Raw genomic sequence first — 24,697 nt, forward strand, 5'->3', positions numbered from 1 at the left:
TTGCCAAAAATGGGGATTTCAACCTAATCTCTCAAACTCTAAAATTCATAATATAATCCTTTGGTGAAGATGACGTAACACAGAGGCCTGCCGACAATTTTATTTGACCAGCACAGTGTTTTTATTTTCAGTTAGTCACTAGGCTAGAAGTGGCATGATCACAGCTCACTCTAACCTCAAACTCCCAAACTCAATCCTCCTACCTCAGCCTCCCAAGTAGCTGAACAGGTGTGTACCACCACATCCCGCTTATTTTTTTGTTTGTTTGTTTTGGTAAGGACAAAGTCTTGCACTATTACCCAAGCTGGTCTCAAACTCCTGGCCTCAAGCAATCCCTTCTCCTCAGCTTCCTGAAGTGCTGGGTTTACAGACATGAGGCACTGCACCTGGCCCACACACTGTTTCCAAAAATCCAACTTTTAGAGTTTTCAAAGCATGTATTCTCCAGCTTAGCAAATGGTATTTTCTTAGCTGCTGCAGTGAAACAGTTTACAATCCTGATTTAATGCATGTTAACAGAAAGAATAAAGGCAAGTGAACTGCTCTTCCTTGCCTTTTCACTGCCAGAAGAGGTGTGACTTTGACCAGTGGTTGTCATGGGCACTAAGTGCTATAATCCTGTATCAGAAGATACTGACAAGTGCAGAGACAGAATGGAGATATGCTCAATGAGTGCTTCTCTGCCTTTTATAAAGACATTTTGGAAATTTGTGGGTGTATTTCTGGTTGACACAGTAATTGTAGTGGCACTACTGGCCTTTAGTAGGCAAACACCAAAGATCCTCAATATCCCAGAAAGTGGAAAAAAGTCTTACACAATATAAAGAATTGCCCCTCTTCCTACACCACTTTCAAAGGACATTCAGGATGAAAAACTTGTTCGGAGGCTAGAACATAACTGTTAAATGCATTGCACAGTTTAATCATCACTCAATCTTCCAGGAATGCAATTACTGTTGAAAGCAGGCATAGATTGTTCTTTGTTTCATTTGGACACCAAGAGCTGCTCACCTTTTCAGAAAATCACATTATCAATAGCAATACTACCTGTATTATTTGAGTCACTATTATAGCATAAATGTGTAAGTCTGCACTTGTAGCTTTTTTTTTTTTTTTGTACAAAAGGTCTTTATTGGTGGGGGAGGGAGGCTGCAGAGCAGCACCAAGAAGGAGAGAAAAAGAGAAGAGAAAAGGGGAGAGAAAAGAGAAAGAGAAGAGGAGAGAGAGCAGAGAAGAGCTGCACTTGTAACTTTAACAATCCTTGGTTTTCCTACATAAAAACCAAGGATGCCAAAAAAAAAAGTGTATACATTTTAAGGGATCTTGTTGGTAGTAAAATCATTCTCCAAAAAGTGTACAAATTGCAGGTAAAATGGAAGTGCACAGCATGTCTAGGTACACTTGATTTCAACTTTGAAAAGTAAAAGATAGTATCTCTTAAAACATGTAGGCTCGGCGCCTATAGCTCAACCGGCTAAGAGGCCAGCCACGTACACCTAAGGTGGCGGGTTCCATTCCCCAGCCTGGATCCGCCAAACAACAATGACGGCTGCAACCAAAAAAATAGCCGGGCGTTGTGGCGGGCGCCTGTGGTCCCAGCTACTTGGGAGGCGGAGGCAGGAGACTCGCTTGAGCCCAGGAGTTGGAGGTTGCTGTGAGCTGTAATGCCAAGGCACTCTACCCAGGGGGACAGCTTGAGGCTCTGTCTCAAAAAAAAAAAAAAAAACATGTATACATCTTCTGGCACCCTCTGTATACAACATAAATAGTGGGCTACTTCATTGTCTTCCTGTGTAGCCGTGAGTGAACATTTACAGATTGATCTAAGTATTTTATTATGTTATTTTCTTTTGTTTTTATGTTTATGTTTTATGTCATTTTCTTTTGTCTTTCCCTTTATGTTACATTTAGAGAATTACACTGTTTGGGTTTTTTTCTTTAATAATATGTAATGTTAAAACATTCATGAATTTCATTTCAGGACATTAAAAGCGGTTATAAAACATATGTTAATGAAAAGGAGACACAGATAGATACCTGAGTGGGGGGAGGAGGGGTTGGAGACGAAGGATAATAGGAAGTTCCTGTGACTAAACTGAACTTGAGATGAGAGCAGTGGAGCAGTGGGTATACTACAAAGACTACAGAAATTCAGTATCAACCTTCTCTAGTAGAGGGGAATAATTAATTCAGTGAAAAGGCTAGCCTACTGGTAACCATTTAAAATGCACATTTTAGGCTTGGTGCCTGTGGCTCAAGTGGCTAAGGCGCCAGCCACATACACCTAAGGTGGCGGGTTCGAATCCAGCCTGCGGGCCTGCCAAAACAACAATGACAGCTGCAACCAAAAAATAGCTGGGCGTTGTGGCGGGCACCTGTGGTCCCAGCTACTTGGGAGGCTGAGGCAGGAGACTCGCTTGAGCCCAGGAGTTGGAGGTTGCTGTGAGCTGTGATGCCATGGCACTCTACCCAGGGGGACAGCTTGAGGCTCTGTCTCAAAAATAAAATAAAATAAAATAAAATGTACATTTTAATATCATCACTATTTGTCAATAAAGCCAAGCTTCAAATAATCTGGCCTTTCTCATGAATACTTTATTTTTCCTCTTCATTTTCTTATGAACTACCAGAGTTGCAGTTAATCTATTAAAGGTAAACACTACATAACAGGCCCTATAACTCAAAGCTATATAAATATACCACTTTACAATATAGTTTACTATGCACCTTTTCATACATTATCATTTAATCTCATAAAAACCCTATGTGTTAAGTATTACAGTCATTTTTAAATAGAAACTATAGGAACTAAAATGCAAAAAGACAGGATTTCAGGGACACTGATAAATCCAGTGCTCTTTCTATTCAACTTCATTGCCTCACAATGAAATTCTGACTTACATTTTACATTTACAATGGTGACAGAACCTATCAACTTATTTATTCTGTAATATTATCTCCAGCCATGTTTAGGCATCAAATTTAAACTATACTAATTCCTACTTACATCAAAAAAACACAAATTGGCTCAGCACCTATAGCTCAGCAGCTGGGGCACCAGCCACATATACCAGAGCTGTCGGGTCCAAACCCAGCGTGGGCCTGCCAAACAACAATAACAACTACAATCAAAAAAACAAAAACAAACAAACAAAAAAAACCCCACAAATTATTTTTCATTTTATACTGCTTAAAATTGCCTTAAATATACTTCAAATAAATACGTGTTTATGTTACATGTTACTTCATGTTACTTAATACCACTTTCCCTGAAACTTCTCCATCATTTAATTCTTGTTAGGTACCACTCCCTGTCCCAGTCCACATCAATAGGACAAAAGGTAAATTTCTTACAATGAATTTCTGATACACCATAGCTCAAAATAATTTCAAATTAAATCCCTGAAACCATGTTTTTTCTTAGTATTGAAATTTAACTGTAAAGAAATCCATTCCTCCTAGTCTGTTGCAGAGCTAACATTCACTTTCTCTAACTCTCTAAATCAGGTGATCATAATTAAGTGAAAATTATTCAGAACCAACCAAGAAGAAAAGGGTGTCATCAGTTACATCTTCATGCATACCTTTTTCTTCTTCCAAACCAAGAATACAAATATATTCCAAGATCCCAGGCAAAATCTGAAAAAGGATTATCCTTGGACCAACGGCCCCAGAAATAACATTATCATATATATACCCTTCAGACAATAATGCCCTAAATTTCAAAATACTTTAGGTAAGAGGGAAATTGCTGAAAAATAGCCTGAGGCACTCAGCTCACCTTTCTGAAAACTTTAATTTTCAATAAATAAATGAAAAAATGACTGTCAAATGTAAGGTAGCTGAATTAAAGAAAACATATATGGAAATATAATATAATCAAAATAAAACCACACTACCCTAAACTATATTTTCTCACACAAATTTTGTAATGTAATGCAATTTTACACACATTAAATCTACTTTAGGAAGGTTTCCTTTTATACACAAAAACTCACTAATTTACAAGGCTCTTTGTCTTTTACATGTTCTACCTAGATAGCTAAAATACCAAAGAAAACATTCTTCTAGGGTTGCCAGACTTAGCAAATAAAAATTCTTCATTATTTATCTGAAATTCAAATATAATTGGGCACCCTACATTTTATCTGGCAACTCTACCTCTTTGTAGTAATTAAAAGTGAACTCCCATCTCTCTCAAGGTCTTACATACACCGGTACCTCCCGCTCCTAAAGAACAGGATAGGGGCTTCTATCACAGCAAAAATTTGACTATTAAAGTCTTAGGAGCTAGGATGGAAGCACTCTTTTCCATGCAGTGAATTTCTGATATACCACAGCTCAAAATAATTTTTTAGTAGCACATTATATATCTTTTAATTTATCATAAAAAAAGAAAATGCCTAAAGTCTAATGGCCAAAGGTTATACACTTACTAGGTTCCATCCAAAGTCTAGTAAACTCTTTTATCATTCATGCTTCTTTGTATTGAACACAGACTGGAAGAATTTCATAGTTTAAGTTTTTGATAACAAAAAGAAGGTGCTTCTGAGGGTTATAATAAATGGAATCGTGCTCTAAGTATTATAGGCAGGTCCTAATAGCTACTTTAATGGGTTCCAAATTAATCTGTCATTTTTCTTCAATTCATAATCAAAAAGTTATAAAAACAAACTAATTTCTGACCCTTAAAAACGTCTAAAAAGCTTATTTCATTTCATATTAATTGCCAAATATTTTTCTCCTATTGAGCTCATAGGAATTATGAGCTATCTACAATAGTAGATATAACAGAAACCAGATCTTTGCCCTACCTACAATGATTCTGATAAGTACAATAAATCTATTCTTCTGTTAGTTTCATTAGAATCATCTTCTTAATACAAAACCTATGCTTTCTTTCCCGTGCTCTAGGCCAATGCTCTCTGATACAACCCATCCATCTTTGGAGACTGCCTAATTCCCTTACTTCATTTGCACGGCTACCTTGAAGGTATTAATAGATAATCACATCCCCTAGTGCTCCCTGTTCCTAAGTTTAGCTCCTTCAAGTCTTCTCCTAAATCTTAAGCTACCATCAACACAGATTCTATGTCTTTTCCTAAATGTGGTTAAAAAGTATATACTTAGTTATTTGAAGTTCAATCCTAGTAAGAAAACAATAACGCTTAGCAGCAGCACAATTCTGATATATGATCGCTACGTTATTTGTCTAAGGGTAATTCAATGACAGTGTACTGCAAGCTATCTGAAACCTCTTTATACTTGCTCTTTTCCAGGTAGCAGTTTCCTGGTTTGCATTAAGGCCACTTATTTCATCTCCCTTGGTGAATGATTTGAGTTTCAGCATTAATGAATATAATTTCCATGTTGGAGTTGCTGTTCTATTTTTTCCACTTGCTACACAATGGTCCTCAAATCTGCTAAACTTGTATATTAAAAAAATCCCAAGTTAAATTTAACACATTCCTTCAATCTATGGGTTGAAAAGTTATCCCACAGAGAACTGCCAACAAAGGACAAGAATATCTTATTGCCTTTTTTCCCCTCCAAGCAGCAATGTCTAAAAATAAGAAAATAATCCTGTTACTCTAGGATCTTAAATGTGAAAGGCAGATGATTCTTCAGGTATGATTCTGCTTCCCCCTTCCTATACTCCCTCGGCCAGTATTAGAGTCAATCTGTACTCACCAGAAATATGACAACCTAGTAAGCATTCAGCTTGGAACAAACAGTACCAAACCAAAAGGCAGCAGCCAGGGAATAAGGAATGCAAGCTTTAAGAATGGTAAACTAAACATACTGAAAAAATTATGTCCTGATTATGATTTTCAAATTACTGTGGCTTCCCTTTTTCTCCCAAGATCTAACAGGAAAAAAATAATAAAAATAATAGCTAAGGTATTTATCCAAAAATGCTATATTTTCTTCACAAATTGTGACTAGTAAGAGTATGTGCTGGTATTACTGATAAATGCCTTCTGAAAATCCTTCTTTTGTTTACAAAGATCACCAGAATAGGCTCCACACCCTAGCTCAGTAGTTAGAGTAGCTAAGTAGTTAGAGCACCCTCTAAATGCATTAGGGATTGGTGGGTTCAAACCTGGCCCAGGCCTGCTTCTTTTGTTTACAAAGATCACCAGAATAGGCTCCACACCCTAGCTCAGTAGTTAGAGTAGCTAAGTAGTTAGAGCACCCTCTAAATGCATTAGGGATTGGTGGGTTCAAACCTGGCCCAGGCCTGCTAAACACCACTGACAACAACGAAACAGCCAGGTGTTGTGCAGGTTCCTGTAGTCCCAGCTACTTGGGAGGCTGAGGCAAGAGAATCACTTAAGCCTAAGAGTTTGAGGTTGCTGTGAGCTGTGATGCCACAGCATTCTATTGAGGGCCACATAGTGAGACTCTGCCTCAAAAAAAAAAAAAAATTCACCAGAATATTCCAGACTAACATGGCTAACATGGTATGTATGTATGTATGTATCTATCTATCTATCGATATAAAAAAGAAAACTACTTCAAATCTGAAAATGTTCTGTTTCCCAAAGTGAATCTCATGACACATTAAGGAACTGTAAAATCAGTTTAGAAGGTCTTCTTTTTTTTTTAAAGACAGAGCCTCAAGCTATCCCCCTGGGTAGAGTGCCATGGCATCACAGCTCACAGCAACCTCCAACTCCTGGGCTCAAGTGAGTCTCCTGCCTCAGCCTCCCAAGGAGCTGGGACTACAGGCGCCCGCCACAACGCCCAGCCATTTTTTGGTTGCAGCCATCATTGTTTTTGGCGAGCCCGGGCTGGGGATTCAAACCTGCCACCTTAGGTGTATGTGGCTGGCGCCTTAGCCTCTTGAGCCACAGGCGCCGAGCCAGAAGGTCTTCTTTTAATACAGCAAGCATACCTGGAGTAAGGATAGCTACTGTTTCACAAAATGTTACATATTTATATAACTTTGTCACATATTTATATTAGTCACAAATGAACTTTATTTTTGGTTTGAAAGCCTTTTTTCTAAAGAGCTTTTATATTTTTAAAGTTATTTACTATGATTACATATGAGTCAAATATTGTATCTTACTAACCTAAATGAACCCCTACTAACTCCATCTCAGGTTCTCAAAAATTCTATTTAGCAAAGTAATTTTAGGTTATTTTGAAATTAATAAGCAGTAGTTGAAAACTGCTGATACTAGATAATGAGTATATAGGGGTTTACTCATTATTTGATCTATTTTTGAGCATGCTTGAAATTCTAACAAAAAGGTAAAGGGAAGGGAAAAGCAAAGAAATGGGCCTACCTAACAGATAACGAAGTAGTACAATGAGTAAGCTTATAGATTTAGACCTTTAAACGCGTTGTTTCTAAGAAGTGTCAATCTAGGCACTTCCTCAGATTTAATTCAGATAACATTTGGGCTGCTTTCTTCAACTATAAGGGACAGGTTTACAGGTCTTTAAAAAAATGCATAAGAGGGCAAATGCTGTGGCTCACGCCTATCATCCTAGCACTCTGGAAGGCTCAGGAGGACTGCTTGAGGTCAGGAGTTCAACACCAGCCTGAACAAGAGCATCTCTACAAAAAACTGAAAAATTAGCTGGGCGGGCGTGGTAGCTTATGTCTATAGGTCCACTTACTCATGAGGATGAGGCAAGAGGATCACTTCAGCTGAAGAGTTTGAGGTTTCAGTGACCTATGATCACGCCACTGTACTTAAAAAAAAAAACTCAAAAAAAGGTGGAGGGGCTGGAGAAACTAAGTCACATAAAGAAAACAAACTTCCTCAAAAGATAACATAAAAATACAGGAGTTAAATGTGTTTCATTGTCTTTTCTTAAGTCAACCACTTTCAACCAACAGAAAACACAAAAACACCTATCTACCTACCTGGCAGGAATTTTCATTTCGTAATTGTTTAATTCACAATGACAATCCTCCCAGGAAGTTTAATATGAGATCTCTAAACAGCATGCACTGTTCTGCCTTTCTTGAAACAAGAACTGCAAGAGTTGTCTGAAGTAGATGCAGAGATAGATTTCAAAACAGTACATGCCTCAAAGTCAATTTTCATTATTTCCAAAAATAAATTTCTAAAAACTTTTCAAACCCGTAAGTATTATCTCTCTGTGCCCTTGGAGACAGACAGTACCTAAATTGTAATGGCAATAGAATTCTGCAATTTTTAGAATTGGAAGGGAATTTAGACAACATCTAATACAGTGGTTTTAAAATACCACCATCACGAAGAAGAAAATAATCAATGGCATAATAATTTATATATGGAAGCATACTCTTACCTGTTTGTTTTGTATATCTTACTGCATACAAACATTATGTCTTATTAGCATTTTCTCAAGAAAGGACTTAACATTTTGTCATGTATTTTGTGTTTAATCACTTTTAGAATATGAGTATCCCACATAGATGTGATTATTGGTACAATTTGGAACTTAATGTTTTCTAATAATAGAACCTTACATAACATATGAAACCCTGACACTTTTGAAGTGATTTCACATCATCTCATTTATATTTCACTGTCTAGTCAATTTGAAGTAATACTTGGGTGTAGCAATGATAAAGTAAAAGGAAAAGAAGCATATACAAATTGACATGCTTCTGGAAAATACCATAAAGCATACAATAAAGCTCTAGTCATTAAGATTTGGTAAAAAGGCTAGTCTTAAAACATTCCATAACTGTTTCCAAAAACGCAAAAGAGTATCATTTAGTATTTTTTAGGATAAGAAACTCAACAAGATTTTTCCATCGAGCTAACCGCATTTTGTTTTAATGAACAGATATGAATTGGGGGGGGTTTACTTGAAAATTAACAAAAAGAAGCAAGCAAAAAACCTGCAGGTGTCTGAGGAACATTAAACATCTCCCCTATCTTACTATGTGCAAATAAATGTAGATACTTAGGAAATTCTTTAAATATTCAGTAAACACCATTTCCACACAGATAGACCAATTAAAAGTTCTGAGCCATCAGGTCTAAAAAATCTCAAATTAATAGTTTGATTGATAAAAATTTATCTTTGCACGTACACAAAAGCAACTAAAAAAGGCTAGAATTGAAACTTTCAATTTCAGGTAACAAACTAAATTGGAATTAGGTACAAACTCTGACTCCCCCTCCTAAACTGAATAAATGCATGAAAAGTAGATCCATTTGACTTGTATATTCACTCTTTAAATATAGACATCAATATTACTGGAATAATGTTTTTACACAGAATCACTTTTAAATTCAGTGAGAAGTTTATTTATATATATAAGCCTACAAAATGTAACCATTTTTAACCAAGTTACTTTACTGGGGAGGTTTCCTGTCTTCCCAAAGCTAATCCTTACCAACTAAAATTAGGAATTCTGAAAAAAAAAATTCCATAAGAAACTCATAAACAAGCTTAAAAATGCATTATCTAAGGTACTTAAAATTAAACTCCATTATTTTAGCGTTGATGTGTGAATTTACTTTAGATGTCCCTGATCTATTTACTCTTTCTGACAGAGTCTACTTTTCCAGATGCTCCTCAAACGAAGATGCATTCCTCATTCTTGCATGCTGCTTTTCTCCTTGTACTAGTGCAGCCTTTCTTCTGTCTTTCCCTTTCTCTTACAACTTCATTCTCTACTTCTGATCCTGTCCAGATTGTGCTCTCACTGTAAACAATAAATTAAATAGAATGCATCAGAAAAAATGTCACAAAATTCACTTTTTCCAAAACTTATTTGCCTAATATCATTCAAATTTTTGTTGAACATCTCCTGCATGGCATCCAACATGGCCATTGTTTTTCTATATACTTACAAAAGATATTAGCTCCTATTTCCATCCCAATTTGTCTGTTGCAAAAAAACCTTTACATAAATCCAGCAAAGTTTCAGATTTTACGTATGAAACATCTTACTTTTTAAAAGTACCCCATACTAATTAAATAAAAACAATATCCAAACTAACAGTGCTTTTCTAGTCACATCTTGTCATCTTTGAAGGTCCAATAATTACTTTTTATTTTTTTAAAAATAAAGATAATACAATACTATTTGCCTTTTATTAATGTCTATTCCACAAGAGAAAATGTTCCACATCAAAATCACATTAATGAGAACAAAGGATTCCTCAAAATAGCCTAATTTCTCATAAGGATCTGTATTAACTCATATAAAGTCACACCTATAATGAATTTCAATCTTCATTTGTTGCAAATAAATTAACTGTGGAGTACTTTTTTATTTAAGAGTTTTTATTACCTTTTGCTGTTTTAAGCCTTGATAATATTCACAGGGTAAGCTCTACCATATCTGTCAACAGAAAAACCCATCTGAATCTCTAATTTGGATCTAGAAATCCTGTAAAACAACCCCAGGAACAGGTACTGATGTGGTAACATGGCCTTTCCTCCCAGACCCCTGGCCAATTTCTTATGCCTGGGTGCTCCATTATATCAGTACTGACATTCAGGCAGTTGCCTGAGAGACTAAAAGCCTATTATCTCCTTAGGAAAAGCTTTATTCCAAGGCAAACTATTTCTTCTGGTCAAATCTTAATTTTGATTAATTATGTCAAAATTTGTTGCTTGACATTTGGCATGTCATTTTTGCTACAGCTACAACCCATAATAGATTAGTCTTCTCTTGCTCATTTCATTTCACCCAAAGAGTAGATGTACAATAAGTTAGCAAATGCACCTCTAAAAATGTACTCAGGAAGAGAAAATTTCCAAACTACTGAAATAAACAGCAATTGACAGAAAAGAAAAAGATCCATGAATCATCTAATGCAAATATCGGCATTGTTATAAAGTACAATGTTCACAACAACTACCAAGTATCACCCAAGCAAAACCACTTAAAAGTTAGCTCATCAATAATAAAATTCATTAGATTCTTTACTTTCCTCCAGTGAACAACATTAATTATCCAATTTTATGTTTCCAACATAAATATACTACATTTTTACACTTAATTCCACATTCATTCATTCAGCTAACTTCTAAAACATGCCCACCGCTGAGTGCCAGGTACCATTTTATCTCCCTTTTTCACCATGGCATTGTATAAAAAAGTGATACCTGGCCCATTCAAAAAGATACTTTAAAAAAAAAAAAAAAAAGCCATGAAATTTCCAAACAATCAAATTGAAATATAAACTTTCTCACCAGAATTTACAATTGCAGACACAGTGCTGCTGGTCATTTTTCTAAAAACGTTACATAAGCAAAAGCACAAATCCCTGTGTGGGGCCTTCAAATGTCCTATTTACCTTTATTCAAGATGACAACAGCATTAACATTTAAGTGTTCAATAAATACATGAAGAAAAATAAACTAATAATGCTATTTTTTAGAGGATAACAATAGTAATAGCTAATATATACAGAGATTCACAATATGCCAGGCTAAAATCGAAGTAACCATTCTCACTTAATCCCCACATCATCTCTAGGGAATGGACATTATTTTAATCTCTATTTCACAGAAGACGAAACTGGCCTTACCTTACTTGAGGTCACTCAGCTACAGAGAGCTGGAATTCAAACCCAGGTCTATCAGTGTCCAAAACTGTACCTTGATCATACTATACTGCTTGGTGTATACCCAATTGAAGTCTAAAGCTTTTGAATGTCTTATTAGGAAGGTTACTTTTAAGAACAAGTTTCTTGCTTAAAATGAACCTTTCTCATAATACATTAATTTTTTAACAATAAATATGGCATGCTCTTACAAGTCTAAATCTATCAGAATGAAACTCTGAATCCCTATGTAGTAGCTCAGAGACTCATTGGAGCTGGACTAGATCTTGAGGGTCATCTCATCTAGTCCAAATTCTTAATTTTAGGAATAATAAAACACATCTTTTGGAAAAAAATCTATACTCAATCTAAACTACCACATTCTCAATCCAGAAATACTTTTTTTCCAAATCACAACCTTAACAGATAATCTAACATTTTAACATCACACAACCTTAATAGACAATCTAACATTTTAACATCACACAACCTTAATAGACAATCTAACATTTTAACATCACACAGAGCAAGGTATCCCTTTCAGAAGCAGTGTCAGAAAATACAAGCCCTATGACATGAATCCAGACAAATGCAGGGCTATTATCAGTTGAAAGCTTGAATATTATCATAAGACATGTTATAGAAAGCTATAAAATGGCATCCTTAACTATAAGAACTCAAACCCAAAAAACAGCCATTTCTTCCTTGAATTAAATTTACATTCATTTGGGTCAACTGGCAGCACAGTATCATTTCAAAGGTCATGTCATGTGACTGAAATGAAGCTCAATTCAAGAGAAAAGCCGTCCTATGCTGCATTTAGAACACATATCACTGAGAGCAGCCAGATGAGTCTTTGTAGGCCTATCCAAAACCTTGCTTTAGTTGCTAAGAAACTACAATTTCACTGTATTATAAATCACTGGGGAAAAGCTATGCCCACAGGGATTAAACATACTAAGATCAAGAACCTCTCACCTACTGTGAAAAAGGAAGCCATGGTATTTCCATAAATTGAATAAATGAAATTAGCATCCTTAAATTATATTGTTAACACAGCTGAAAAACTGATATGACAAATCTGACCACCTTTACCCTGCATTTCACAGTGACTTCATTCTTTTAAAGGAAAACAGGAAAACACCCAATACATTTATCACATTCAATGCTAGACACAGAAAAATGTTTCCTTCTTGACCTCTGCAGTGATAATCCAGGACCACGAAACATACATAAAATTTGATTAGTACAATTTGGTACAAAAAAAATGTATATTTAATCAGTGATGCTTTTTCAATCCTTTATTGATATATTTTCATGGTAATCTTCAGTATTTTAAGATGTTTCTCCTTAGAATACTCCACTGGCTCTATCACTGATTTTTAAAAATTAAAGTCATTTTAAATTCCAGGCTTTCTAACAAGAGTAATGTTAAACTGTTCTAGCATAATAAAGAAACATCAAAAGATTAGCAAAAATAATTTATAGTTCACTCTTGAGTACTGACTTCTCATAAATTCATTAGAAAAATGTTTTTTAATCTCTTAATGGCTAGCTCCACAAGAGCAGAAACAGGTTCATAATCCTTCAAGTCTCACTTCTGAAAGATCAATTCAGCAGCTGAACTGTAACACATGCCTTCAATCAGAATCTGTTTCCTCTAGATTCCCCCATGTCCATGATACCCCCCTCACACACACACCCGATTTCTCCTTCTCTAAAGAGCTTCAGTTCAAAACCCAGTAATTCATTTCCATGATACCCACATCCCAGGGACCACTTTTATGTTCTCAGAAATAATATCTCTTCTGTCTTCAAACTTTTAGATCTCAATAACACACCTCCATTTCGTTCTCACACCAGGCACTGCCCCCAGTCCCACCAATGCAGTTGCAGCTGTGTCCCTATCTTCCCAAAGGGCCAATAAATATCCCACAGCTTTTACCACAACCCACTCCTTCCTTCCTAATTTATCCCCCGCACTGCAAACCAATATTACACCCCCAGCTTTCTGCATTTTACTCCCTTCTCTTATTTTTCATCTTCTTCCATCCCTATCTCTATTACCTCTACCTTCAGGTTCAACCCTTTCTCCTTTCCTCTGCTCATCTTCCTCTCCTTATTTAGAAACTCCTTTCTGCTTTCCCAACCACTACCCTAGAATGCCCAGCACTCCACCCTCTTTAACAAACCCAGCCCTCTTCCCCCAGCTCATTTAAACACACTGCTGCTTCCCTTTTCCAGGTCCCCTACTGCAGTCAACCCACTCCTTTATCTTTCCACCCACCTTCCCTCCACCCCCAGAGGCAAGGTTCCCTGATTCTTTACCCCCTCTCCGCAGGGCTCTAGTACTCAGCTCACCATCAGTATTCTTGAGGATTCCCTTCCCCTGATTTCTCCCTTATTTTTAAGGATGTCACCAGTCTTACGTGGCCTCAGTAGTTCCAGGGCGCCCCATTCCCTAGTGCAGGGCCCGACCAACACCACCCCCGGTTGCTGAAACACAAACGCCGGTCCTCTGCCACCTTCCTTAAGAGCTGCACCCCCTCCTTAGCCGCCCCCGCCACTCCACCTCCTTAAGTCGGCTTCCTCAGTGTCCCCTCGCCGACCCCGAGCGACGAGCCCCACGATGTGAAGCCTCTAAGTCAGCAACACCTTCAGCGCACACCGGACGCCCCCACCTCTCCGACAGGCGCCTCCCGTCCTCACACCCGCGCCTCTTCAAACCCCGGTCCAGCATCTCCTCCTCTCTGACTCGCAGACCCTCAGACTCCCGCCTGGTTCCCATCCCCTTGTTCCAGCACTTCCTCAGGCCCGGGCCTGGCCCCCTCCGGCCCCCTCCGGCCGCCAGCGCCCCTCAGCCCCCGCCCGGCCCGCCCCCGGCGCCCCGCTTACCGTTCTGAGCAGCGCCTGGCCCTGGGAAGAGGGAGCCAGAGACCAGCAGCAGCGAGAGGGCCAGGGCGCTGGGGAGCGACGAACCCGACATCCTCCCCAGCAGAAGACCCAACAGCTAATGGGCCAGGGCCGGAGCCGGAGCCGGGGCCCGGGAAGGGAGGGGAGGGAGGGAGGGGGCGGGCGAGTGCGCGAGGGAGTAAGCGAGGGAGGCAGCCACGGCTGGGCTCCGTCCTTCCCCGTCCTCCTCCTACCGCCGCAGCGCCCAAGCCTCGCGAGATCTTTGCCCCGAGCCGTGGGCGGTTGTGGAACGACGGCTGCAAAGCTCGCGAGAAGAGGCGGCCTCGACGGACGCTCCCGCCCCTCGGACTCCGTGTCTCCGCCCCTGCAGAGGCTGATTGGCCTGGCGCGAGGTAAGTCACGTGCCAAGGGCGCTTGTGGCCACGTGACGGGGCGAGGCGGCAGTCCGCCGGCTCTCTGGGCTGTGGAGAACCGAAAATCGCGCTTTCAGTTTATTGCTCCGTGGAACGGTAACGCCCATAAATGAAAGGAAGCTTTGGTAACATGGTAAATTTGCTCCCACCGTCCTGCCTTCATTTGTAGGAGCTCTTGACTGCAGAATTGAATACACCACCTCCTCTTTCTGCCTGCCTTATTATCCCCTATGCTGCTGTTTTTTCTTTCTAGAGTTTGACCACAGGTCTCTGCTTGCGTCTGGGCCCAACCTCCTCTCCTGTACTCTGCTTTTTTTCTCCTTGCAGTCAAAAGGATGTGCTGCCTGTGTCCGCTATTACCTTGTGCGTTTCTGCCTCGACATCTGCTTGAAATGTCCTCCTTTTCCTCCTCTGCCTGCTTCCCTCCCCCACTTTGCCCTTATTTTAGTTTCATCGACTCTCAGGGCCTGAAGTTCAGCTAGTCTAATTGCATGTCGATAAGATACAATTCCACAAGGAAGTCATCATGGATCCATCTATGTGAAGACTCCTTAGAAGCATTTTAATACAGTGAACATTTATTAAATACATGCTATGTAGCAGGCACATAGTGAAACCCATACAAATAAATAGTCTTTCATGGAGTTCACAGCGTTATTCTTTTAGAAGAGCGAGGAAGGAGTCTGTGACCCATAGGAAAGAAAGTAGCCAGCAAAGCATTCTAGAGGTTGATTGGCAATATGGTTACTACTATTTGCATGGAAGTTTGAGAAATGCCTTTTGTTAAGGGCATTTTTTTTTTTTTTGGTACGGCCCTGAGCACTGGTGGTTAGCAAAGGAGTTTGTATGCCTTAGCTCATTCCTGACTCAGACATCCTGGGGAGTGTCCATGAAGTGAAACTCTGAGAAACTCAGAAAATAGAACTAGTGACCTGGCTTAATTCAGAGAGAGCTTGGGGGAAAGATACTCTCACAGTCTCAAGCAGAGGTGTCCCACCTTTTTTCTTTTCTGCCACACATTGGAAGAATAAGTTATCTTGGGCCACACATTAAACACCAACAAAAGCTGATGAGCAAACCTTGCACAATATTAGACACCACGTATAAGCAAAACAGGTAATTTCTGTGGCTGCAGGTTGGACGCTGCTGCAGGCAGCCAAGCTACAGTTGGCGGTTCCAGACTGAACTTTCTAGCAAGGGCTGGGACCAACTATGGCATGTTGATTTAAGTGAAAACTATATCCTTCAAGACTGTGAAGTGAGTGACAAAAAGATTGGCATGAGGCTGGGCACAGTGGCAATAGTGCCTGTAAGGCTAGCACTCTGGGAGGCAGAGGCGGGTGGATTGTCCTGAGCTAATAGGTTGCAGACCTGTCTAAGCAAGAGTGAGACCTTGCCTCTAAAAATAGCTGGGTGTTAAGGCAGGTGCCTGAAGTCCCAGCTACTTGGGAGGCTGAGGTAAGGGAATTGCTTGAGCCCAAGAGTTTGAGGTTACTGTGAGCTAGGATACCACCACTCTACCAAGGTTGACAAAGTGAGGCTTTGCCTCAAAAGACAAAATTGACCTGTATCTTTGTCCAGAGAAAGGCCATTCTGCAGATAGCCCTGGAAGGAGGGCTACAGGACCACCTATGGACGGATCTATATTTTTAGCTGATTGAAGCTATGGTTGGGTGCAACAATTCTGCCTCACAATAACCATAACAAACATTTTTATTTGATCTTTACAACAAGGGATTCTTACAAAATGATTATGCTCTTTTTGTGGGTAAAGAAACTGAGGCTGAGAGAGAATATGACCTGCCCAGACTCTTGAAATATTTGTGCTACCTTAATGTCAAACAGTCTGAATGCCTGCCGTCAGGCACATGGTAGGAGGGCACCACTTTGCCCCCTTAAAGTTGGATGTGGCATGTGACTTGCTTCAGCGAGTGAAATGTGTAAAGTGACATGCATCATCTTCAAGCAGAAGCATTTCATTCCTAGTTTAGGTACTGTCACCTTTTTTGTCTTGGTAGTGACCACTGATGATGGTAAAAACACATGACATAATGAACCTTATGTCAGCATGTGTTCCTAAGTTAGCACAGTAACCTGAGTCCTCCTGCCAACCTATACAAAACAGATAGCATCTGCTAAAGTAGGCCGCTGAAATACAGCGGGGTTTGTTCCTACAGTGTAACCTGGACTGTGCTGATTAGGAGAAGATGAAATTCAAATCTGCAACACCATCTTCTAGCTATGTCCCCTTAGGCAAGTGACCCTATGGTAAAAAGTGCTAAAAAAGTACAGCTACCATCATCATATGGGATTTGGTGACATTTTCTCCTTGGTAAAAGGAGTCCTCATAATAGCATAATGGAGAGTTGACTGGTAAAACCCATACTTAAAATTTTTCTTCCTATTTCTATATACATGACATGATCTCATTTTTCTATCAAATGGGATTAAAGATAGTTCCTGCCTCATAAAATTAAGAGAAGAATAAATGAGTAGATCTGGGTGCAATTTTAGAACCGTTCTGGTGCAAACACTCAGATGTTGATGATGGTGCTACTACTATAGTTCAGACTCCAGCTGTGATTCTCCCACTATGTCATGTATATAAAAATAGGAAGAAAAATTTTAAGTACGGGGTTTTACCAGTCAACTCTCCATTATGCTATTATGAGGACTCCTTTTACCAAGGAGAAAATGTCACCAAATCCCATATGTTGATGGTAGCTGTATTTTTTTAGTCTCCTTTTGTTGAGAAAATACACAAAAACTAAAACCTTCCAGTAATTCAATAACCTTCTTAAAGGAATTTAGGAATTTGGATTTTTGTTCTTGTTGAAGATTTACATACCTTTTTAAGAAATCTTTGCAAGTAAGCGCTGTTGTGCCGGAGGGTGGCTGAGCTCCTTGCAATACCTTAGACGAGCCCTAGGGGTCCTCGGAGCTCAGGCTGAGACACACTTTCCTGGCCTCCAGGGATTGCTTTGAGGTCGGGTTTCCAGCATTGACGGCGCCCCCTGGTGGGAAGACCTAAAATGCAGCATTTCTGATTGAAACGCTGCTTGTGGATTGGTTTGGTGTGCTGTTGGAAGAATGTCAGTCAAAACGATAGTAGTAATAGTATTCGTTGAATTGACCTGGAACTTCCCAAAGTTTTCCCCGCCCTTTGGAAAGATCGCTGCTGCTTAAAAGCTCTTACTATTCAGATATATCAGCCCACCCATCTTGTTTGCTGTAAATCTTCTGACCTCCCAAGCAATATAATCTTTTCCCTGCTCTTTCCAACTCCTAGCCCCATCCTTGAACTCTATGGGTGAGTTCAACATCCATGTTAATGACCTGTTCAATACTCTGATCTCTCAATCCTTTTACCTTCTCATTGTCAATAGCTTTCTCCTGAACTGAACTACTCCTTCCAAGGTTACACCTTCAACAATTTAATCTCCCCAACTAACGATCTTTGAATATGAAACTATAATACCCTACTCTCCTTCACCACCACTTACCCTTTCATTTCCTCCTACTAGTACCTCATTTGCTATCATTCTTCAGCCTCACTGAGACCACAATCCATTCATCCCACCACTTTCTCTTGTTCGTTCTTGATTTCTCTCTTGGGTTTAGAGCCCATGATTCATCATTATAACCATCCCTTTTTGCCCACTTCAATCTCCAACATACTTTCCTGGAAAAACCACAACCTGATTGAACACTATAACCTGAGATAGGGTTTCATGCCTGTACCTTAGCAGCTGAATGTTGCTGGAGAAAAATCACACAAACAAGCTGAATGACTTCATTTTTAATTTATAATCTTAAACCTCAAAAGGTACTCAATATTGCCCAGCAATCCTCTACTTTCCTATGTGGTAAGCATGAATTTGCAGCTACAATGGTGACGTGCAAGAAATGCCTCATTCATTTCTCTAAATCAAATTTTATCTATTCTGAGCACTTTTCTGCTAAGATGACAAGAAATTCCATTTTGGTCTTTATGAGCTTCCTTCCCTACTTCCTAGGAAAATATGAAATTCATGAGATTTTATGCAAGGCAAGTTATTTGGTTTTTTTTATGTTTGTGTTTTAGTTCACTATGGTCACTGCTGGGTATGCTTTGACCAAATCCACATTATCCCTTGAAAGCAGATGGTTCATTACAGCCCCAGCAGCTCCACCACACTACATTCCCTTTCAGTTCTTTGTGATTGTATTGCTCCTTTTTACCTTGGGGCCTTTGCATATTTTGTTCTGTTTCCAAAAGGCACAATACCCCATCCCCTTCATCTGGTCTACTTTTCATCATCCTTTAGAGCAGTGGTTCTCAACCTCCCTAATGCCGCGGACCTATAATACAGTTCCTGTGGGTCACGACAGATTGACAACCGCTTCTTTAGAGGTTAGCTTTAAATCATCCCTCCTAATACGAAGATTAAAACCACACACACACATATATTTAACGACTTTAAAATCTGAAAATATCAAATATTGATGAGGATATGAATCAACTGGAACGCTCAAACACCACTAATATGCATATAAAAATGGCAAAACTGGTGGGGTGCAGTGGCTCATGCCTGTAATCCTAGTACTTTGGGAGGCTGAGGCAGGTGGATTGCTTGAGCTCAGGAGTTTGAGACCAGCTTGAGAAAGAATAAGATCCTGTCTCTACCAAAAATAGAAAAACTAACCGAGCATGGTGGTATAGGCCTGTAGTCACAGCTACTAGGGAGGTTGAGACAAGAGGATTGCTGAAGCCCAAGAGTTTAATGTTACTTAGAGCTATGACACCAGGGCACTCTGCCCAGGGTGACAGAGTGAGACTCTTTCTCAAAAAAAAAAAAAAAAAAAAACAGCCGAGGCAGGTAGATAGCTTGAGCTCATGAGTTCAAACCGGCCTCAGCGAAAGCAAGACCCTGTCTCTACTAAAAATAGAAAAACTGAGACAAGAGGATCTCTTGAGCCCAAGAGTTGGAAGTTTGTGAGCCATGGTGCCACAGCACTCTACCCAGGATGATAGCTTGAGACTTTGTCTCCAAAAGAGGGGAGGAGGGGGAACTACTATGGAGAACTATTTGGTAGTTTATCATAAAGTTAAAATATGTATCTAATCTATAACCAGTAATTCTACTCTTGTGTCCCCAAAGCTCAAAAGAAGTAAAAATGTATGTCCACAAAATTATTTGTACAAGAGTGTTCATAGCAGATTTATAATAGCCAAAACAGGAGATAACTAAATAGATACTGTTCATCAACATGTGAATGGCTAAACAAACTGTATAATATTTGTACAATGGAACACTACTCAGCAGAAAGAGGGAAGGAAGGGAGGGAGGGAAGGAAGGAAGGGAGGGGGGAAGGGAAGGAAGAAAGGAGAAAGAAAGAAAGAGAACTGTTGATAAATGCAAAAACATAGATGAATTTCAGAAGAATAATGTTAAGTGAAAGAAGTGAAGCCAAAAAGAAAGTATATACACAATATGGTTCTACAAAGTTCTAGGATAGGCAAAACAAATATATATTGACAAAAATCAGATCAATTGCAGTGGTTTCCTGGGATGGGAAAGGGAGGAGATTGGCTGGAAGGGACATGAAAAAATGTTCAGTGGTGATAAAAATTTTCTATAGCTTGATCTGGGTGATGGTTATATTCATGTAAGATTTGTAAAAACTCACTGAAATCACTGAGCACAGTGGCTCATGCCTGTAATCCCAGCAACTGGGGGGCTGAGGCAGGAGGATCACTTGAGGCCAAGAGTTTAAGGCTATAGTGAGCTATGATTATACTACTGCATTTTAACGTGGATGACAGTGAGACCCCAACTCTTAAACAAAAAACCTAATTGAAATCATACCTCAATTTAAAAAATGAAAACAAAATCAAAATCATCTCACTGCTAAAGAAGCCTTTTCTGGGCTCCATAACTCAGTTAAACTTTACTCTTAAATACTTAAATACTGCTCATGTGCCCGTTCTTCATAGATCTTGTCTCAGCTAGAATTTTACACTTATTTGTGTGGTTACTTGATTTACTTTTGCATCTTTCTCTAGACCCCCAGGAGGAAGGAACCATGACCAACAGCATCTGTGTTGTTTACCACTGTATCTCAGGGGCCTAACACAGTGCCTGGCAGAGAGGGCGTAGCAAGGCTCAGAATCGAAAACTCCTGATTCTCAATCTCAGTTCAGCGCTCCCTGCACTCTGCCACTCTGACAATAAATACAAAGGTCTGCCTCAACGCCTAACTCTAATCCCATTTGCCCTGGGACACCATCTCTATTCACCATTCATTCATCGCTCACTCATTTCACAAATCTTGAGTGGCTACTCTGTGGAAGCATATGGTATACAATGGGGATGGAGAACATGGACATTGAATAATAATGATACAATTCCTTAATTATAACTTAGGTCCCTGCTAGAGGTTGACATATCCAATGCTAAGAGAGTATGTTACAGAGAAACCTGAGTCTTGGGTGGGATGGGTGGTCAAGAAAGGCTCCTGGAGGAAGGGACTGTAAAGCTGTGCTCCAAAGAATGCTTAAGAGTTAACCAGGCAAAGATAGGGCAGGCATAGGCAGGGCCTATTTTCCAGGCAGATGTTAAGGGTATGAAGCTGAAAGGAGTTTGTCAAGGTTTTCAGAGGAGTCTGGTGTACATAGTGCTCAGAGAACAGAGAAAAGGGTACAAAAAGAGGCTGAGGCTAAAGAAGGGGCATTAGGATCAGGCAACACCTTGAGGACAACATCAAGAGTTTGGGAGTTTGATCACTTACGAGAAAAGTGTAGGTTGTTTTAATAAAATTTAGCACAGAACCTCCTTAGTTGGCAATGAAGGAAATCTGACAATAAGTAACATGTACTGAAGTAGAGTGAATAGTTTGTGCCACCTCCAAGCCTAATCACAGGTCACTCTCCATCATCATTGCCTGCTATTAATAGCATTTTGTTTAGCTCTCCCCTCAAGGCTTAGCTGTGCTGCAGAGAATTAAGGGAAGGGTCGTTACTCTCTCCGATTAGAACTAAAGGGGCAGGAACCCTCTCCCCTGAGGCCATGGTGTGGTGGGGGCTGTCTCCAGATGGACAGTGAATGAGGCACAGAGAACAGAAATCAATGTAGTGGGTCAGGAGGGAGGACCAGTCCTTCCTCCACAGAAGGAGGCTCTGTCAATTGCCAAGGCTAGATGGCCAGCCCTCAATGCTTCCGCCTTCGATGCCTGCCTCCTCTCTGTACGCTGGAAACCATTGTCAGGTTTTGCATGATGGATTAATTCTACACATCTCCACATCCAGTCTCCCCATCTAGAACATTAGCTCATTATAACAACTTCTTACATGCCCTAGCTTTTCACAGCTTATGAAGCATTTTCCATTATTTTACTTGGTTATCACAGCAACCTCATTTCATAAACAAGATAACTAGGGCTCAAAAAGGGAAATAACTTGTTCACAGGACCCAGCTATCATATAATAAAACCAGAATTCGAACCCAAGTCCTTGGAATATGTTGAGGGTAGCCAAGTCACATGAAAATAATCTCTTGTGACGACTTTTCCCAGACAGTGTGAGTTTTTTCTGAGTACAGCATTCTCCTTAGGCATGCTGTCCATTCAAGGTCTGCTGAAGTTGACATAACATTGTTTCACCTCCTAGCCAGGAGTTTGGGGTGTTCATCACTTCTTCAGGAAGTACTTTGGATACCATCTCTTTACTCTGCTAATACAAGAATGGGACAGGGCAACTCAACAGCTGAGTTAGGCTCTCTCCATTGTTACGGTCATGTCTTTAGAGCAGCGGTTCTCAACCTATGGGTCGCAACCCACAGGAACTGTATTAAAGGGCCGCAGCATTAGGAAGGTTGAGAACCACTGCTTTAGGGGCTAATACATAACATCCCTTTAGTGTCTGTTCAAATTTGGAAACAATTGAGAGAGGAGTCAGGCAGAGAGAGATTAAAATATCCCCCTTATAAAGGTGATGTTGGAGAACATGGCTTAGTTGGCCAAGTGAGCTTGCTAATGCTTTACTCTTGAATTTGCCAAATTTACCTTTTAGAGAGACTGGCAGTGCAGGAAAACCACGTTTCCCACTACCACTGGCAAACTTAGGGTACCATGGAGGGATAGAACCAAGCACCTTCTCTCTATAGGTGGTGGGTCTCAATCTCACTCAAGTCCTTTTATCTTATTGCCTACCAGAAAACTCACTCTCAAACCCATAGGGAGAAGAAAGAAAAAGAGGCCACAAGTGTTACAGTAATGAATTGATTCTCTGCCTTGATTGCACATTAGAATCAACTGGGGAGCTTGAAAAAATACCAGTGCCAAAATAGATATATATACATACACCAATGCCCGGGTCCCAGCTCTAGAGATTTCAGTTTAATTGATCTGGGTTGAGGCCCACCTTGCATAGTAGAGTAATGCCCTCTGATGTGTGCTAATGCACTGCTTTTTTTTTTTTTTTTTTTGAGACAGAGCCTCAAGCTGTACCCCTGGGTAGAGTGCCGTAGCATTACAGCTCACAGCAACCTCCAACTCCTGGGCTCAAGCGAGTCTCCTGCCTCCGCCTCCCAAGTAGCTGGGACCACAGGCGCCCGCCACAATGCCCGGCTATTTTTTGGTTGCAGCCATCATTGTTGTTTGGCGGGTCCGGGCTGGGGATTCGAACCCGCCACCTTAGGTGTACGTGGCTGGCGCCTTAGCCGGTTGAGCTATAGGTGCTGAGCCTGCACTGCTTCTTGAACTTTGATGAACATTAAATCACCTGGGGAACTTTAAAAAAAAAAAAAATCCCAATACCTAGACCACACCAGTTAACTCAGACTCTATGGAGGGAGGACCCAGGCATTAGGATATTGTTAAGACTTCCCAGGTGATTCCAGTATGCAGCCAAAATCAAGAGTAGTTACTCAAATATTTTAGTGTTACTGTTTCAAATTTGTGTAGCAGAATCAACAGATTGTGTGGCCTGCCCCCAGAATTTCAGCAGGTTTGAGGTCACACCTGAGAATTTGTATTTCTGATAAGCTCCCAGGTGATGCTCCTAGTTTGGAGACCACATTTTGAGGCCTGTTCTTCCACAGAGCATGGAGAAAAGTGTCTCCTTCATCACCTGACAGCCCTGGTGAGACCTGGTATGATAACTTTCTTTTTTTTTTTTTTGAGACAGAGTCTCAAGCTGTCATCCTGGGTAGAGTACTGTGGCGTCATAGCTCTCAGCAACCTCAAACTCTTGGGCTCAGGTGATCCTCTTGCCTATTTTCTATTTTTAGTAGAAACAGGATCTTGCTTTTGCTCAGGCTGGTCTCAAACTTGTGAGCTCAAGCAGTCTACCCACCTCAGCCTCCCAGAGTGCTCAGATTACAGGCATGAACCACCGTGCTTGACCTGATGTGATAATTTTCTTTCCTGAAGTTCCATGGAAAAATAATTATGCCAAAGCCAATCAAATTGGCCCACACAGTGTTTTAAAGAGGGTTAATATTCTGATTTTATTTATTTATTTAGAGACAGAGTCTCACTTTGTTGCCCTGGGTAGAATGCCACCTCAAGTGATCATCTTGTCTCAGCCTGCCAAGTAGCTGGGACTAGAAGTGCCCTCCACAGTGCTCAGGTAGTTTTTCTACTTTTAGTAGAGAAAGGGTTCTCACTCTTGCTCAGACTGGTCTCAAACTCCTGAGTCAAGCAATCCATCCACCTCAGCATCCCAGAATGCCAGGGTTATAGCACTTCATTCTTAATTACAGCCTTAATTCTCATTGTAAAAGAGAGTTTTCCATGCTGTGGCTGGTGTCAGAAGGCCCAAAGTGCTCTTTAAGCTGGTGATCTGCTTCTCACAGTTGGGAAACTCCTTTCTGG

General features: G+C 40.1%; 1 protein-coding gene across 1 annotated transcript in view; it reads right to left on the minus strand.

Moving 5' to 3' along the window:
• NPTN (neuroplastin) overlaps window positions 1–14,705 on the minus strand; it is a 70,536-nt gene extending 55,831 nt beyond the window's left edge. The window contains exon 1 of the mRNA XM_023509963.1: window positions 14,412–14,705. Within this exon, the coding sequence (XP_023365731.1) occupies window positions 14,412–14,502 (91 nt within the window). The 5' untranslated portion in view covers window positions 14,503–14,705. The remainder of the gene's footprint in view (window positions 1–14,411) is intronic.
• Between the last annotated feature and the right edge of the window lie 9,992 nt (window positions 14,706–24,697).

The sequence above is a fragment of the Otolemur garnettii genome, unplaced genomic scaffold, assembly GCF_000181295.1.
Source record: "Otolemur garnettii isolate 467f Iridium unplaced genomic scaffold, OtoGar3 scaffold00011, whole genome shotgun sequence".
Classification (NCBI taxonomy): domain Eukaryota; kingdom Metazoa; phylum Chordata; class Mammalia; order Primates; family Galagidae; genus Otolemur; species Otolemur garnettii.